General features: G+C 41.1%; 1 protein-coding gene across 1 annotated transcript in view; it reads left to right on the forward strand.

Annotated features, from left to right (window-relative positions):
- The window catches only part of DCDC1 (doublecortin domain containing 1), a 690,767-nt gene that overhangs the window by 516,848 nt on the left and 153,870 nt on the right, over positions 1–20,049 (forward strand). Inside the window, exons 18-19 of the mRNA XM_073604506.1 lie at positions 1,823–1,960; positions 5,763–5,884. Coding sequence (XP_073460607.1) covers positions 1,823–1,960; positions 5,763–5,884 — 260 coding nt within the window. The remainder of the gene's footprint in view (positions 1–1,822; positions 1,961–5,762; positions 5,885–20,049) is intronic.

Consider the following 20,049-nt stretch of genomic DNA (forward strand, 5'->3'; position numbering starts at 1 on the left):
CACAATTTTATGAAGCTGAAGGTAAGACAGAGTACATGACTTGGTCCAACTTGCTAGTGCATTTGATGGGTGGCTAAGTTTAGCTGCTTTCCACAGGCAGCCAAAGAAATCATTTTTAGAGACAGCAAGGAACAATCCAATCCACCAGCTTACTGGGTAAAACAGGGTGATTAGAGCATTTAATTTCTGGGTTTCTTAAAGTAAAATACAGGCATTTATTAGCAGAGCTACACCTTTTATCAATACATGGGATCAGTGCCAAAACAAAGCCGTCTAGCACCCAGGGTAAAGTTGAAGAACTGCACCCCTCTTCTCAACTGCTAATGCATGATGTTGATGGGTGCACCACAGTGCCTCCTCTGGCGCCCCCATCAGAGCTTTTGTTTTGAAATGAGCAGACAGTGTAGGGTTTATTGGTAAGCTCCAGTCAGGATACAAATCGCCAATAAGTTTACATACTGCTTTTATTAAGGGAAATTGCACTTAACACCTTCAATCACACATTGACTTCTGGCAAGAAAAAATATTGAAATTTCCCCCAAATCTAATTACAGCATTTCTAAACCAAAGAAAAATGCAATATATTGCAGCTTAGCTTAACAGTTTTAGATGTAGTGGCTGGCTTTTCATTTCTTTTTTAAATTGTATTTTCTCCTGGCGAAACACTTCCTGTTCTACAGTGGCGATGCTCTCTCACTTTAAGGCTCATTCACGTGGGTGCTCAGCCCCTTGCAGTGCACAGAACCGTGCACAGAACCGCTTGTTACATTTTTTCACTAATGCTAAGCTGCGTGCATGCAGCTGTGTTGCAAAACTCCTGCAGCATTTATTACTGACAAGACATGGAAAATTTACTGGCAGAGCACATTTTGTACAGACAACCTGAAAAAGGGCAGAACTACTATAACTAAGACCATTGATATTTAAACACAATATGGAAACACTATTGCATGGTTTACACTTAAAAAGTCAACACAGCATGACAAATTACCAGCCCCTGATATTTACAGACAGTTGTAAAAATCACAGATTTTTACAAGATCCCTGTAAATTTACTGACAGTTGGCAACCCTCGCAGGCAGCCCATATAAAGAAAGGATACACATTGGCTGTATGTACTCACCCGCACAGCCAATTTTGACAGGTACACAGGGACAGGTGGATGGACCCAGACGCAAAGCCAATGAGTCCACATCTGTGCACCTGTCCCTGAATACCTGTCAGAATTAGCTGTGCAGGTTTGTCTATATAGCCAATGCATATCCATTCACTTTATATGGGCTGCCTACATGCAACTCCATGGTAACAAAAAAAAAAAATATATTAGAAAAAAATATTCTGCACAGGGCTGAGCATGTGAATGAACCATTACAGGATGTATGGAGGAGCAACATTATCATCCTAGGATAGGAAGTGTTTTAGGACTAGAGAACATATCCCCCTCTCCTCATCACCATAACATAGGCGGAGTTGTTCTGTAGTCCACAGAGAGAACTGGGATCAGTGCTAACTGATAAGAGTGCATTCCAGACAGGGAGCCCAGGAAGTTATCAGCACACAAGATTTTTTACAGGACCAACAAATATTTTTTTTGTACTTATCGAACAGAATGCCTTCAATGGTATGTTTAACAGACAAATAGAGAGAAAATAAAGGAAATGTATTGTTAGGTTTTGCATACCATCTTAACAAATCAGGTACATTTTAAATTATAATGGCTCCACAGAAACATAAGAGGTTTGCTAGAATAGCCAGCAGCTGTGTCTTCATTACATATGACAAATATATTTTTACTAACATCCATATATTTTCTTACTGGCAGGCTAATCCTGAGTTTGTCCTGACCCACCTAGAGGATTTAAATCTATCTGTGAAGGCAAATCAGGCAGGGGGTCATAAGCCTCCGTACAATACCCCATCTCCTGTTCACCTAGGTACTGGCACAGCTTCATCCCCAGAGGTCAGTTTGGTACTAGAGTCTATAGAAATCGAAATAAGTCCTTTACAGTTGTTTTGTAGTGATCAGAATATTGTTGAAAATGTGTTAAATGTCTTGTTTGAGATGTCATTTACTGTAAGGTTTGATTCTACCTTTTAATCATATCAATAATATGCAGCATCAAAGCAGTATAAATCTCAAAAAACAGTATACTTGTATTCTCACTCCCTTTTCTTCTCAGCATTTATCTTTGACTGACTTTACTGTTTTCTGTGTGAGCTGAGAGCTTATCTTTGGTTATTAATTAAAGCAGAAATCTAGATCAGTGTTTCTCAACCTTTTTCCAGTCAAGGCACCTTTTAAAATTATGGGCAATCTCGAGGCACCCTGCAAAATAATGGCAAATACATCTTTTGCAAACTGGTACTGACTAGTAATTCAATATTTTTCTTCTCCTTTAGTTTTTCTCCATCACTTGGCTAATGAGACCCCAAAGCTGATGGAAAGAGGCAAGGGAGGGTCAAACAAGGATGATATGCAGGCAACTGTCATCCTCTTTATCGACTGATGTTGTAACAATGAAAACCTGTGGCTTTGTGTAACTAAAAGGCAGGTTTCATCCATCCACCAGCTTGTATATAATTTTGGGGCAATTTTTAGCCATTTTGCCAAGGCACCCCTGAAGAAACCTCAAGGCACCATAGTTGAAAAAGGCTGGTCTAGATTATACACCAGAACTATTGAATCTCAAGGTATTCTGATGGGTAAACTTAAGGTAAAGCAGAAAAGTCAATGATTGACCCGTTCTCTCTCAATCCTCCTAATCTGCCATTGGCTGTAATATGTGAGTGGTGAATTCAATAACAAATAGCAAGCCAAGTAGGTGTAGGTGGCAAACTAGTCATTTGGCTTTCCAGCATTTGCATATCTTGGGCATATCTGATCCATTTACTTCCATAACTGACCCATTGCATATCTTAAACATTTTTGTGCTGGGAAATAAATCAATGTAAGCATGTGGAATGAGGCAGAGATTGGTGGGAGATAGGTGGAGTTCTACAGTCCAGCAGTCAGGGCTGACAACACTGTTTGGGATTTTAGTACAGCAAAGGCAATGTGAGTTTAAGCCCCCAGCTCCAGCATCCCTTCAAATGTGTCTATACGCCCAGAGGTTAGGCGGGATTCCCTATGATAGGACCACCATGATTGACAGCCACAATGGTCACATGATCAGAAACCCATCCTGCTAGGTTCTGATCATGACTAGAAGACAAAGAGAAACCCCCTAACTGGACTTTTTAGGCCATGTGTATAAGTGAAGTAGTATAGCAATAATTGAATGTTTGGTACTACAACAATATAAAATCACAGTACAAATTGTATTGAAAATTACATATAAAACCAGAAAGGTGGCTGATGTAGTAATTGATGCAGTACAATATGAACAAGATATACAATGTAACTTATAGTTTTACAGTGTCCTGATGGATGTCACAATGCCGACTGCAAAACTGTAGGGGTCATCCATCTACTAACCTGTGAGTGTGGTTGCTTCTATGTAGGCAAAACTATCCAGGAATCCTGGAAACGTGCTTATCGCCACATCCTCAGTATGAGGGTCTGTGATCCAAATTTACCACGGGGCTGATATGTGACCACCACACATGGTGGAAAATTTCCCAGAATCAGTCCAATTCCTTATTCTAGATAGAGTCCACCTCACTCCTCGAGGAGGGTATTGGAATAGAAAATTGCTTCAAAGTGAATTTAGATGGATTTAAAGTTTATCAGCATGTCCCGTTCCCCGCCGGGTTAAACGAAGCCACAATTTTTAAACCCTTTCTAGAGGGCTTTGTTTCAGGTAAATTTGAGAGATGGCATCTTATGTACACCTAATATGCTACATTTTCTATTGTGGTTGCTTTTATCTTTAGAATCCTCAGAATGTCCGTCTTCCCCTAGCTATCTGTATCTGTTTACACGTGACACATATTCTCTATACTTGAGGGCATATGTTTACTGTTTTTGTTTATTATTTGCATTTCTGTTATAATCTATGTACATTTATATATTATACTCTGCTTGATAATTCTTCCTTGATTCGGGGATTCCCATCCTGTTAGGTAGTCGCTGGCTCTTCTGCTATGTTCCCATTTTTTTTTTTTGTCCAATAGAGGTCGCCCGGTGCGCGGGCCATCTACCCTTTTCTGTGTTATGACGTCCTTTTGATTTTTCACCTTGATGGCAACTTGTCCAGGCATGTTTCCTGGTTCTGGTAACATGGGTCCCTTTTTTTGTTTCCGGTGTTCCCTCGCCATCTATAAGCATGCCTGCGTATGCTTGACGCGTGGCGCCATTCCCACCTGGCTAGGCGTGGTCACGTTGCGCGTCTTTCGATCCAGGGGACCCTGTCTGGTTCACACGACGGCCTTCAGGGAGGAGGTCTCATTGCCCCTCATACATGACGTCGCTCTGCCGTGCACAGGCGGAGCCACGTCACACACTCTCCTCTTCTGATGCAATGTCGGACTTTTGGAGTTTGCCACCAGCATGGCAATTTTGGAGTATTTCAAAATTCCTATGTATCACACATTAGTGTTGGGGATGGAGTTGCTCCCTTTTTTTTCTTTGTTATCTAACTTGGCGTGACATACCTTTTTCTTGATATCAGATTATCTCCCACTGATCATTTTGGGCATTGCTCCGTGAGAGCACTGGCATGTTCCTTGGTGGTCCTCATCTGACCTCTTTGGGTGGGACTTCAGACCTGTCAAACCTTCCTGTCTCTAGGATGATTGCCACTGTTTGTTTTTAACCTTGCTGGCTGTGGTTAAACAATGCACTTCTACATAATATATAAGTGCAATTGATATTGCTATACTAACTAATTGAATGTTCTGTAATGACGACAATGCACTTATATTTTTATATGTTAATTTATAGAAGTAACTCTGTTCTACTAAAATACACCCCTATTGTATTCAGTCTCGGTACATGTATTATGACATCCATCAGGACATTGTAGAACTTTAGGTTACATAGTACATCTTGTGAATATTATAGATGCATCAATTAATACATTGGCTGCCTTTCTGTTTTTATATGTAATTTTTCAATAAAATTTATACTGTGATTTTATATCATTGTAGTACCAAACATTTAATTATTGCTATACTACTTCACTTATACACATGGCCTAAAATGTCCCGTTAGGGGGTTTCTCTTTGTCTTTCAGTCTAGTTTGGGATGTTGGCCTATTTTTTCACCTGATCCGATCCCTTCCCTTTCCCCTAAAACTGATCATGACTAGAAACCAAGGGCTGTTTATGACAGCTTGGTCACTGGGCTGCGAGCTAATAGTGAGTGTGCGCTCAGTACAGAAACCTTGGCTATCCTTGACAACCTCTTTGCCGCTGCACATATGCATAGTATGTTAGAAGTCCATGGGATTGATGCTAGAACAAGCATTTTTATGCACTTGCAATATTTTTAAAGGTATAAAATATTGTAAATGTGCCTGTATTCTGGAGGTGTACTGAATTTATTTTGTATGTATGTATTTTGTCCTGACATGCACTTTAAGTTACAGCTCCGCTGCACTGTAAAAAAAAAATCAGCATATTGACTGCTACCTATGCTGAGAACAATAAAAAAAATCTAGTAAATATACCAGCGTATATACCATGTCTTCCACCTCTTTCTGAGACTTTAAACAATTGTGATACCTCATGTTTGAACGAGATAAGTAAGTAAATGTAGCATGACATTGATGCATTTCATGTTTAAGAGTTCTATGAATGATGCCAGTCATTTCAATCAACAGCAGCTTTCACAAGCGCCGGATGCCCAGCCACTGCCCGCAGGGTGCCCAGGGGAAGCGAGGCAGCTGACAGTGGCATTGGTGAGGAATCTCGCAGAGAAACATCCCAAGGCCTCAGCTCAAAGGTAAGCCACTGACAGAACATATATTTATTGTTCAATGACATTAGATGTTTTCCTTCAGTTTCATGTTACATTGATTCTCCAGATAGTATTGAAATATCTCCAGAGCCCTCTGGCTTGCTAGCAAACATTTTTTATTTCTTTGGCAAAATGAAATAGGAATGCCACTTTTCTATACATTTCTACTATGGAATTTTCAAAAACTTGCATTTATCACATTCAAACAAAAATTTTATTGATAAGAAAGAAAATGGGGGTAGGGGGAAGGTACAGAAAAAGGGGTGAGGAGGAAGGGGTATATTTACAAAAACACCCATAACTGTACAGTAGGTCTACCATACAGTATAATACAATGTTCTGCCCTTTGACTGAAATTATGCAATTGTAATAATAAGTAGTATTAAAGAGCAATACAGATAATAATTTTGAAATAAGATGTATCCTATTAAAATTCAAGACTTTATAAAGTTGTCCATGCATCCAGTAAGAATAAAAATATGACTCCGGTCTATCTTTTCCGCAGTGGTAATCTGGTGAGTCAGTGTTTATATTGGAAAGGTTAAGATCCATGGTAGGTGAAATGGCATTAGGTTAGCAAGATTTAAGGCATGTTAGCCAGTGGGTTACAAGCAGTGTCAGGACAAGGTCATCCAGTGCCCAGGGAAAAGATGCCAAACTGTGCGCCAGCCCCTTCCCTTAGGGTTAGGGTTAGCAGTGATGTTGCCGTCACTACTACTGTCAACTTTGTAACAGAAGCAACTGGAATAGGGCACCCCCATCCCTGCAATAAACCATTGCACCCAGGGCAGCTTCCCCTCCTGCCCACCCCTTGTCCCGGCCATGGTTACAGGTGTCAAATTGAGTTAAGCATTGGGCCCATATCTTTCAGAATTTAGCAGTGCAGCCCCTGTGCTCATATATGAATTTCTTATAAGGAAGGGTAGTGTAATTGTGGAGCAACCACAATTCCTGAATTGGTGGAGTGGCTTGGATGTGCCTCCTGCTTAAAAGCTGCAAAAAAGTCTCCTGAAGGAAAATAGTTTTGAACTTATCCAACTATACATCTGACTGTAGGCCAAGACTTAAATGTCTGCATTAAATATTTTACAAAACTATTCAGCCTTGTGGTTGCCAAATCTTTATCATGTCTTGCATGACATTAAAAATAATTGAACACATACACACATGGGTAAAATCTCCAACTGGATTCTTCTATCTCTGACACTGTAGCAGTGAACTATCCTTGCTGCAGTTCCCAGTCTTGCTTCCAAAGCAACTATTGCTTCTTCCACTGAACCCCAGTAATGTAGAGAATTGGAGGAAGGAACAAGCACATGGCTGGCGACACAGGCATTTGAGACTCTCAGAAGTTTGGAATGCTGAAGAGGCTTTGTGAGACTACAGCACTGACACAAAGAATAGATAGATGGAGATGTGTCTTCCTTCGTAGGGACCTTCTGGTTTAAAACATTTAGAGACCTAACAGGGTCTTTTTAAGGAACCTGCTTGAAATTTCCCTATTTTGCTTTTACTTTGATTTTGTCTTGATTTTCTGTAGGAAATAGTTAACCACAAAGGCAGTGAGATGTACTGTATGTCCTGTTGACCAAATGGAAATGTATCACTTGCAAGTTTGTGCAATGAGATCTTTATTAGGAATTATGTTACATAAAACATACAAGCAGTATAAATATTGTATAAAGTTGTCAATTTAATGAACGTCATTGGTTGATCCTGTGCATAGCTGAGGGTCTGCTACCTTGGTGGGATTTCAGAAGGATCCCCTTCACAATTTACATACAACTATGTGTCTAGTGAGACAAGGCAATAATTAGATTAAAACTGAAGTAAATTGTAAAGGTTGTACTCATCCTACCTTGTTGTAGTAGGCACTGAGCTGACCCAAGAATGCTTTATGCGTAATGGTTGGATCAAAAATTTGGAGCATTATGCATATTATGGCACTGACTGTACCTGTGGCAGTGAATAAGGATCGAGCTCTCAGTGAATGTTGGTTTGTGATTGATTGTTATGTCTTTCTATTATCCAGTTTGATTATTGATTATACTTATGTACCAGACCATGTAAGGCAAGGTTTTATTGCACATTAGGGGTGGCTTTTTTCCAGGCTGTGGTCCATTCTGCTTAACATGCTTAGGAAGAGGAATCACCAAGCACAAATCCTAAGTTTCTGAAATCTTGTCACAAGTCTTGAGTTTTTAAAATCTTTTGCTTTTTGATTTTGCATAAACTGACTTTTAAAGACACTGGGATCCCATTAACCACACGTAGTACCACTAGTAATATGTTTAAACTAGGGTATAGGGTATATATTCTACTTATTGATCGAGAATTGTTGGGAAAAGATTTATTAATTATTATTGCTATTAGCAATAACTGCCAAAGCAAAAGCTTTTTGTGAAAATACTTTTATTTTTCCACAAAATTGAGAAACTGCCTTTATATTAGATGCAGCTCATAGCTAAATTACAGCAACATGTATCATAAACAACTGCATTCTTAAATAAAATACTTCCTTTAAACTTGCACTTGCGCCAGCCCATTTCATCAAATGGGTTTTCTCATAGTGTCAACAGTGCACCATGACTGTGTAATATGTCTTGAAGTGGCCACTGATAGTTGACTGGGTGACAACGCAAATGATCACCAGACATAATTTTAATGAAAACTGCATATTTAAAAATATGGAAAATTAATTTTTAAATTAAGTGAACACATTAAAGCTTAGATGAGATTTTAGTACAGTAATTGGGTTTACATATACACTATAGTACCCAAACTATTGGGCCGCCTGCCTTTACATGCACATGAACTTTAATGGCAACCCAGTCTTAGTCCGTAGGGTTCAATATTGAGTTGGCCCACCCTTTGCAGCTATAGCAGCTTCAACTCTTCTGGGGAGGCTGTCCACTTGGTTTAGGAGTGTGTCTATGGGAATGTTTGACCATTCTTCCAGAAGTGCATTTGTGAGGTCAGGCACTGATATGGCTGAGAAGGCCTAGCTTGCAGTCTCTGCTCTAATTCATCCCAAAGGTGTGCTATCGTGTTGAGGTCAGGACTCTGTGCAGGCCTGTAAAGTTCCTCCACCCCAAACTTGCTCATCCTTGTCTTAAAGATTGCACTTAGAGTACAGGTACCTGGGCTCCCTGAGCTTCTCAGCCCAACCTGTTACTGTCCTGTGCATGAATAGTGGCCAGAGGCCTAAGCATCCCATCCTCTTTTTATGCACTAAGTATGATACTTTTTGTTTTCATCAGCATGCATTTTCAATTTTGGTGTCCCCATTTGAAGAGTTTCCTGTTCAGTGACCCTGGTGTCCACATCCGGGTCTCTAGCAACAGCCTAATTCAGATTAGTCCGCAACTGACTAGTTTGAGTAGGTATTTTGCCACACCAGGCATCGGTAGGCTGTCGTGTGAGAGAGCTTGGACGCTTGGTGCGCTTCCAAGCTCTACGTCACATCCTTTTCTTGTACACGTGCTTTACGATCGGTAGAGTGGGGTTCTATACCAGCTCTCTGATTGGTCACTCGAGTCACGTGTGATGGTGATGCCGGGCATGCCTGTGGACGTGACGTCATTCCCTCCTTGCGCTGGATACGCCGATCGACAGGGACAGGGGCTGATCCACAGCTAGCCGCCTATTGGCTGCTCCATCCAGCACTCTTTGATAATCCCCTTAAGATTGGCTCCTCTTGCAGACAGGGCAGAACAGTGTTCTGTACTGTCAGCAGAGGAGTACTTTAGACAATCAGCTCAATAAGAAGTTCATCTACGGTTATTAGAGGGATTTTCAGGCCGTTTTTGCTTGTTGCGTGATTTGTTTTTATTAGTCATTACCTATTAAAGGGATATTTAATTAACTTATAGGTACAATGAACAGACAATTATGGTTTGCTGTACAATGAAGTCAGGTGATTACACTCACCCAATGAAATGGCTTGTTTCACACACATTGCGATTGGTCCTTTCTAGATAACTTTAGTTATATACATATGGCAACCTGGAGTGGGTGGTCTATGCCCCTGTTGAAGACACCTAGGTCGAAAACGTGTCGCTGACATGGGAATCCACGGGATCTGGTAAGAGTCTCCTTTTTTATTTCTGCCACTATTGGTTCGTCCAGTTGAGAGGTCGGTTTACGATGCAAGGTGACTTCTGACAACCATCGGAATACCACCATCCCCTGGAGTACCCCCATTTCCTGTGTAGTGGGACATTCACATTCATTTATGGACTTTATGTTCAATCCATCCTTGGCTTGATAATATTTTTCCAGCACCAATTCACAACTCTAGCAGTTTTGATTATTTACTTATGTAGTATGCGCTGCATTTTTTTCATATGTATGTTCACTGAAAAAAAAAGCAATGTATTTTTTTATATTTCCTATTGAATAACTAAAGTACTTTTTAAAATGGAATTATTTATGATCTTTAAAAATGCAAAGTGTAAACCATACATTAATATACCATATATTATACTGTATCTCTATATAGTGTTTTCTGTAAACAACCAAAACTATTAGAAGTGAGCAATGCCCCCTATATCTGAAAGAGTTAAAAGATAATTGATAATAAAAATGGTGTCAAAATGGCCAAATGTGTTGGCGGGGAAATCTTTGTCCACACAATAACTTGTAGAGCAGTGGTATTTGAGTATTAATTTGGAAGCATTTTTTATATTAGCTTATCATATTAAGTAGCTTACCTATATCAAGAGTGAATAGAGGAGAAGTGTAGCAGCCAACAAAGCCTCCTGACCCAGCTTGTCACCCAGTGACCTGTGAGAAGGAAATAATGAACTGTGAGTAGCTGTCATCCTAACTGCTTCTGACAGTTTGGCTATGGGCACATCTGTGTTACATTCATGAAGAGGTCTTTGTTTTTTTCCCACTAGTGACTCTGCAGACCGCTGTGGGGTTTTCTCGTTGCCCTGCTCCTATATGTGCCCTCCCTTCCTCGTGTGGAGAGCAGCTGCCACTGATGAAGATGACATTTAGTTTAATGATTTATTTGGCATTTATTATTTCATTAAAAATACAGACGTTAATATATATATATATATATATATATATATATATATATATATATATATATATATATATATATATATATATATATATATATATATATATTGTATATTACAGATGGACAGATCTAGGGGTTGATTTACTAAAACTGAAGAGTGCAAAATCTGGTGCAACTGTGCATGGCAGCCAATCAGCTTCTAACTTCAGCTTGTTTAATTAGACTTTGACAATAAAACCTGGAAGCTGATTGGTTTCTATGCAGAGCTGCATCTGCACTGTCCAGTTTTAGGAAATCAACCCCATAGTCTTTATAATGTTTCAGTGAAACACTGGGCTTGTTTCAGAGCCCCTTCATAAGAAACAATAAGACACATTTGACTGCTGTCATAAAGCCTAATTTTAATGGATGGGAGAAGGCGAGATTATAGATTTAACCACCATGAGGTGCTGCGGATAAAATAAAAAATTATAGTTTACAGTAAGACTAGGCAGCCATTATACCCCCTTTCCTAGGCATGCACACAGTGTGTGATGGTTGTGCCTGGGCACACCTTAATCACCCCATGCGCATTAGCATTATCACTTTGTGTGCCAGCAGATAGGAAAGAATTCCCTCTTACCAGCTTTGCCATAACAGAGGTGCTTACACATGTCTCTTTCTCTGTGGCGGCGGGGAGATCAATGTGATGGGGACATAAATATGTAGACACACACACAGGTGTTTTTGAGCATTAGTGTGCACACCCAAATGCAATAGGCTGTGCACACCTAAGCCCCCTTTAATAGTACTTTGACTAGATGAAAACATTGTAACGCCTTTACCCGAATGGTGTTAAAGGTACAAGCTCCACTGCTATCATCTTGGTTCTGCTGGCACTACCTAATGATTGACTGACCTAGAACAACTAATCATATATCAGATGTCCGGATACTTCACCGGCTACTTGCCTGTTTGGGTCAGTAACTCCCTAAGTAGTAAGGCTAGGATTAGGAGGTATTTACCTTCAGAATCTACTTGTCAGTACTGTCTTCTGTCCTGACAGATTCTCTGTAATTAATATTAATTGTAATTGTAGTTAATGTAATTCCATGCTGGTAGAGCATCTGTATGAGTTTAAAAGAATGATCATTTATAAGGGGAAACCATAACTTTCATTCTATAGTCTGACATGTCATCCACTCGAGCAGGGGCTCTTATTTGCCCGTAATATCCATACCCCTTGGGGATATGGAAACTAATTTATGGGGTTATGGGACTGAGTAATTAAAAAACAGATTGAATCAGGATTCTCTGGATTATTACACTTGAACTCAAAGTAGAGAAATCCACTTGATATTTTAGATGGCATGCAAGAACCATTGTCATTAACTGTATTAATTAAATAATACTTCCATGTTTTGAGTGCAGCAAAGAAACAGCAAAAACCTTACTAGTTGTAACTAACATTTTTATTTGTGATACGCTGGTTTATATCTAGTAAATAAATATTATTGTTTTATCACAGTTACGTGATAGTGTTTAAGGCTTTTCAATATGTGCAAAGAGAGAACACACAAACATTTGTATATATAAAACATTTAATTGAGTAATGTCAGATATAGTGACAGAAGTACAAATGCAAAAATACCAAAGGAATATATTAAAAAAAATTGGCTGCAGGTAGAATATACAGTAGATGCTCTTCCAAGGTCCCTGCCCGTTTTTCAGCGGTTTGGCAGAGGAACAGGGCAGACATGTGCTTCTCGCAGTTCTGTTGGAGGTCTAAATTTATTCCAGTTTCGACTGTGGTATATACAGGGCTAGTATGCAAGTAAATGACCAATCGTTTTTTTTTTTTACCGTGATATCCCCTCTTAAAGAAGAAAATGGGCTTGGCCATCCTGACTAGTTTACCATGGCATTCCTATAGCCTTAAGCCTGTAAGCCTGGCACACACTATCTGTTTTTTTCCATTCAACCCAGCAGGTTGAACGAAGAAAAACCCCATCATCTCTAGTTGGCGCCGCGTTAGTACAGCGGGGACGCCCCCCCCCCCGCCAGGACACTCTGAACAGAGCTCTCAGCCATTGGCTGAAGGCACTGATTGGGAACCAGTCAGCTGCTGGTTTTCCAGCATGCATGTCCGACAGAAGCCAGCTTCTGTCGGAGCAGCTGGCATACACATGGGCCGAATATCGGCCGCCTTTTGGCCAATGTGTACGGGCTTTAGGTCAGTTAAGGTAAAACCATACTTATGTCCTTATATGGCCCCTAACCAAGTCCTGTTGGAGGCATTCTTCTTATACATTAGTGAGCCACAGTCAAGGAAAAATGAATTTCTCCATCAATTATGAAATCTTTGATGATCAGGAGTCCATGGACTGAATCTATTCACCCCTGATATGGTTTAGCCTAAGATATATACGGTTTTACTCCTTGCAGTGACTCGTGCTTCATTAGATCGGGTATAAATCCAACTATGAGTAAATTTTTCCTGATGTATCACTCTGTTGGTTGAGAGGGAGGAGGAATCTCCTTGTAATTCATTAATCCCTGAAATAAATGATTAGAATGGGCGAGCACAGTGTATGGAATGTTTTGTTTTTTCTAATTGATAAGTTGTATTATTTAGCAGTTTGTGTTATCTGTATTCAGGGCCGGTGCTACCACTAGGCAAACTAGGCAGCCGCCTAGGGCGCCAGGCAAAGGGGGTGGAGTCAGGGGTGGCACCGGGGGGGTAGGTCAAAATTAGGTTTCGCCTAGGGTGTAAAAAATCCTTGCACCAGCCCTGTCTGTATTTGTTAGCCGGGGAATGCCCAAAGCCTATGTTCTGTACTCATACAAATCATCTTCAATAAAAATAAATTATCCAAGAAAAAAAATGATGAAATCTGTAGGATTCGGTTCCTAGCTATCCATATGTAAAGTAAATCCAAGCTATTGACATATTTTGAGGTCATATTAACACCCAATAACAAAACAATAGCATAACTCCCTACCTCCCAATGCGCTGTGGCAAGAAGTCGGTGAGGCCAAACTGTTATGCCCTGTACACACGGTCGGACATTGATCGGACATTCCGACAACAAAATCCTAGGATTTTTTCCGACGGATGTTGGCTCAAACTTGTCTTGCATACACACGGTCACACAAAGTTGATGAAAAATCCGATCGTTCTAAACGCGGTGACGTAAAACACGTATGTTGGGACTATAAACGGGGCAGTGGCCAATAGCTTTCATCTCTTTATTTATTCTGAGCATGCGTGGCACTTTGTCCGTCGGATTTGTGTACACACGATCGGAATTTTTGACAACGGATTTTGTTGTCGGAAAATTTTATATCCTGCTCTCAAACTTTGTGTGTCGGAAAATCCGATGGAAAATGTGTGATGGAGCCTACACACAGTCGAAATTTCTGACAACAAGGTCCTATCACACATTTTCCGTCGGAAAATCCGACCGTGTGTACGGGGCATTAGAGGGAGGGGCTGGCACTGGACTACAGGATTTAGCCAGGATGTTGGGATTTAAATCAAATCTTTGGACAGTCCTGGTGAGTCTGGGAAGCTTGGGAGTTATGTAATAGTCATAGCAGCCCAAAAAGACATAGACTTGTGCATGTGCATGTTAAGAAAACACCAATCCATCATTTGCAGGTTGCAGGAGCTTTGGGCACTCCAAAAAAAAAAAAAAAATACTGTTGTGTAGCAGATCCAGTAGGGACCCCACTTTTGAGGTTGCTGGGACTTATGGGGTAAAAACAACAAGGAAGTAGTCTACTATACCTCCATATCAGCTCCTATGCTTAAAGGGGAACTTCCACTGGATCTTCTGGAGCATGGGCTTTCTTTTTGGTTGGGTTAGTGCCACTCTACACTATAGTGAATTGGTAAATATTTCCTTTGACTGAGTAAATAGCAGGCTCTGCTATGCTAGACACCCAGAAGAACAGATTTTCAATTACCTCATCTTAATCAGATGCAGCAAATAGAATTCTTTTAATAGAAGTCATAGATTTTTTTTTTTATTCATAGATTTTTTTATGTTAGTCTATTTGGCACATATTATCGCTCATGAAGTTTTAATGAGAAGAGCAGGAGTTCATGAATTTTACTGCATCTGAGCAGATGATAAATGGGATGAGCAGACTGACATGATGTTTCCTGGCATGAATAGGGATAATCTCCTACTGAAATGTGGGATTAGTCTGCTTTGAATTCAGAAGATCTCAAGAAATGTGGAGTCATCTTTATCTTTCTGGGCACAAGGGTAGCATAAGAATGATTAAATAATATGTCCTGTTTCCTAGGAATTAAACTTCATCTACAAACATTCTAGGCAGCCAAGTTGGGGGGTTGATCCAGTATTTACACCCAAAATGAAAAAAAAGTAAAATAATGCAGATTAACAATCCTTAGATGTGGTGGCTGCATTCATTTTTTCCACTTTATTTTCATTTGGTAATCCTGCCAGTACCATATTTATTTTCCCAGGATGACAACGCTTACTCACCCTACTTTATCTATGGAGAAGCAGTAGCATTACCCTAGGACAGGACTACAGACTCCCCTAACTCCTTTTCCTTTAAAAACATGGGGGACGTAGGGGTGTTATGTAGTTCCTATAACACCCCTTTCACATAGGGTGGATTCCGTTCCGATCAGCAGGGTATCATCTCACAGATCCCCTGCTGATTGGAGTAGAGCAGGTGGATGGCACATCCGTGTCCGCTCAGTTTCTGCAGAGCAGACACGGACAGAACCCACTTTGCTCTATGATTGACCGGCAGTAAACGGACTCAACTATCCATTTACACCCGACTAACATCTTCTCCGCCTAAACAGAAGAGGACAGATTTCTTTCCTGTTTTTTTTTTGTTTGCAGACCGGATCTGATTGGGAGATGGGGGGGGGGGGGTTTGTAAACAGATACAGGTTCATTTACACCCACCTGTCCATTGGAGTACATGGACCTCCCGATCAGGTCCACTTGAAAAACTGACAAGTGGACCTAATTGGATTGCCTGTGTGAAAGGGGCCTGGGAAGAGAACTTGGAAAGGTTGATAACATTGTTGGAAATTTCAGTTCAGTGCACAGGGAATTAAAAAGGACATCAAATTACTCAACAGGTATTTTCTAAGCCTGACTGTATTCGTTTTTATTTTCACCTGGTGATCTTGCCAGTAACACGTTTCCTGTTTTAGGATGACAACGCTCAAATCACTGTACTGTATATACGAAGCAGCAGTGTTTTCATGATAGGACAGGAAGTGCGTTGGGGCTATAGTACACATACCCCTCTTCCTTTCTTCATAACATAGGGGAGTTGTTCTGTAGTATGTGGAGGTGAACTGGACAGCTTGAGCTTTCAAGTGCCTCAGAGGCAGGGTGACACAGTACACTGGAGAACAATACTAAGACACAGAGCGAGATTCAATTTTTATTATATTTTTTTGTGCAAGTTATAGTCTATAAGTTCCAGTAACCATTCCATTCATTATTTGTCTACATCTTCCAATTGCTGCAAAATACCACATGACTCTGGCAGTTACACAACAACATCAAAGGAATACAAAGGAATATTCATCCTATTCTGTGGAAGAAATAGAATACTGACCAGATGTCATTATCGCCTATCAGTCTATAAGTTAAAGCGGTTCTTCAGCCTAGAAATAAAAAATTATTAATAGCTCACTTACCTGTCCAGGGATTCAGTGCGACCTTCATCCGAGCTGGGTTCTTTAGCCATATTTGGGTCCAGGCACCAGCATGTTTACTTAAGGAAGCTGGCTGTGACTGCTTGTGGCTTCATAGCCGGCTTACTGCACATACTGAGTTTTGCTGTGCTTTGTAAATAGTCCTGCAGTTTTCTGGGACCTGTGATGTATCCCAGGAGACTGCGGGGAAAAAAGCAGGTGGGCAAACTTTGTCTTGGATTGCCACAGCAATCGGAGCGGAGGAGAGAGTGGGTACATGTCAAAACCAGGTACCCCCCCCCCCCCCAAAAAAAAAAAAAAAAAAACAAGTGCAAAAACTTAAAGTAGAGGAAAAGAAGAGGCAGACAATCGTAACTTCCCCTTTTGGGTGAAGTTACACTTTAAGTTGTTGCAGGTTGCCTAGTCCTGTTGTGTTAATTTAGCCATTAAGCACCGCTCCCCTCATGTTACTCTGGGCAATACAATTTTAACGTAACCAAATAGGTAATATATGCTGCAGGAATACAAAATAAAAGCTAAAGCATCATACGTAAAAAGAATCCAAAATATGGCCAGATAATGTAATAAGGTAGTGTTATTCACAATAGTGGTGGTGTTACACACACTTTATGGCCAAAGGTTTGTGGACCTGAACACCACACCTAACTATATGACCAAAAATATGTAGACATCCTCAACATTAGTGCAGGCGTTTCCGTTGAAAATGACTGGTAATGTTATGGATTGCAAATACATTATACTCAAAAGTGTGTATCCAACCTTGTTCGGTGAACTGGTTGAACTGGATGGACATGTGTCTTTTTTCAACCTGACTAACTATGTAAAGGCCCTTTTCTGTTCCAGCATGACTCTGCCCTGGGCAAAAAGCCAGCTCCATAAAGACACAGTTTGATGAGTTTGGTGTGGAAGAACTTGAGTATCTGCACAGAGACCTGACCTCAACCCTGGTGAACACCTTTGGAAATAATCAGAATGCCAATTGTAAGCCAGGTCTTCTCATCCAACATCAGAATCAGTCCCACTGACATATTCTAAAATCTTGGAAAGTCCAGCTGCAAACGGGGAGAGGGAAACAATCCTTGGTTTTGAAATGGGATTTCCAACAAACCTATATAGGTGTAATGATCAAGTGTTCACAAACACCTTGGCCATAGAGTGTATGATCTTCAGGCCTGATCTCCTGTGAAGAATTTGTCAGTTGATGGTGGCTGTCCGTCATCCTCCATTAATTCTGTAATAAAGGTTACCACACAGCTCACAGTGTGTCAGAGAAGGAGAAAAAATATATAGGGAAGAAAGAAATGAGAGGTAGTAGGGATCCCCGGGATAGTACATGGTAATAAACACATACCATGAATGCAGAGAATGGAAGTATAAATCGAGATTACCAATAGGGATGGGCGAATGGTTCTGCCCTGCTCGGGACAAATTTTCTTTGTTTGGTTGTTCGGCGAACAGCCAAACTAACAGGTCATTCGACCGTTTGTTCGGCCCCTCTAACCGACCACAATGCATTGCGGCGCTGAACAGTGCATTGCAAGCCCTGATTGGCTGAAGCAGTGAAAGCTTCAGCCAATTAGGGCACAGAGCACTGTCAGAGTCATGATTGGACACTGTCATCATGACATTATCCAATCATGGCTCATTCCCGCCCCACATTATAAAAGTATTCTTTCAATGGCAGACATTTCCAGTGTGATTTCAGCGTGGAGAGAGATAGAACAGGGCTCTGTTCAGTGCTATTAGTTAGTTAGTGTGCTATACTGTGCTATTTTGCTTCAATTGTCAGTGTAGAATATTAGTTTAGTGTCAGCCTAGGGATAGTGTGAGTGTAGTGAGGAGGGCCATCGTTCAGCTTTGCATAGTAGGAGTAGGGACAGCCCATGTAGTTTCAGTGTAGTGTAGTGAGACCGTGTCGGTAATCTTGACATTAGTGTATAGCTAAAGTAGGGACAGTTCAGATAGCATCAGTGTAGTGATGGTTGAATATCGTCTATTTGGTTGCGTTACAGTTTAATGCCAGTTACTTCTGTGTGCGTTACTGCCAGTTTAACGCCATATCGTTTTGCATGCGTTACTGTTAGTGTAACGCCATATCGTTTTGCGTGCGTTACTGTCACTTTAACGCCATATTGTTTTGCGTGTGTTACTGCCAGTTTAACGCCATATAGTTCTGCGTTCGTTACTGCTGGTTTAACGCCATATCGTTTTGCGTGCGTTACTGCCAGTTTAACGCCATATCATTTTGCGTGCGTTACTGGCAGTTTAACGCCATATAGTTTTGCGTGCATTACTGTCAGTTTAACGCCATATCGTTTTGCGTGCGTTACTGTCAGTGTAACGCCATATCGTTTTGCGTGCGTTACTGCCAGTTTAACGCCATATCGTTTTGCGTGCGTTACTGCCAGTTTAAGGCCATATTGTTTTGCGTGCGTTACTGCCAGTTTAACGCCATATCGTTTTGCGTGCGTTACTGCCAGTTTAACGCCATATTGTTTTGCGTGCGTTACTGCCAGTTTAACGCCATATAGTTCGGTGTGTTACTGCCAGTTTAACACCATATAGTTTTGCACGCGTTACTGCCAGTTTAACGCCCTATAGTTCTGTGTACATTTCTGCAAGTTTAACGACATATAGTTTTGCGTGCATTACTGCCAGTATAATGCCATATAGTTTTGTGCGTTACTGCCAGTTTAACGCCATATAATTTTGTGCGTTACTGCCAGTTTAACGATATGGCGTTGTTGTGCCCCCATGTCTCCATATAGCTGGTGGTGATGATGCCAGACCTGTGAGCTCTAATTCCTCCTCCTCCTCCGCCACCTCCATGCCCTCCTTTGCAGAATTGTCCTATGAACATCAGTTACCCCCTAAGCGTTCAAAGGGCTATTCCCAGAGCCAGGCTAAAAGGTGCCATGCAGTGCTTCAGCTGGTGTGTTTAGGGGACAGGAACCACACCGGAGCAGAGATTCTTGCAGCTCTGCAGGGACAGGCCCAGAGGTGGTTCACACCACGCCAGCTGGAGCCAGAAATAGTGGTGTCCGATAATGGCTCAAACCTCCTGTCTGCCCTTAGACAGGGAAAGTTGACACATGTGCCATGCCTGGCACATGTCCTCAATTTGGTGGTGCAGGATTTCCTAAGTACGTACCCAGGGTTGCAAGATGTACTAAAACAGGCCAGAAGAGTCTGTAGCCATTTCAGGCGGTCATACACAGCCAGTGCTCGGTTGGCTGAAATTTAGCGGGAATTCCACCTGCCCATAAATTTATGACATGCCCACCAAGTGGAACTCAAATTTGGGAATGCTGCAGCGGCTATACATGCAGCAGAGGGCCGTCAACGAGTATCTGTGCCAGTACGGCACCATGACAGGCTCAGGCTGCCTCTGCTTTTTTTCCCCACGCCAATGGATGA

This window comes from Aquarana catesbeiana, linkage group LG11 (genome assembly GCF_042186555.1).
Source record: "Aquarana catesbeiana isolate 2022-GZ linkage group LG11, ASM4218655v1, whole genome shotgun sequence".
In the NCBI taxonomy this organism is placed as follows: Eukaryota; Metazoa; Chordata; class Amphibia; order Anura; family Ranidae; genus Aquarana; species Aquarana catesbeiana.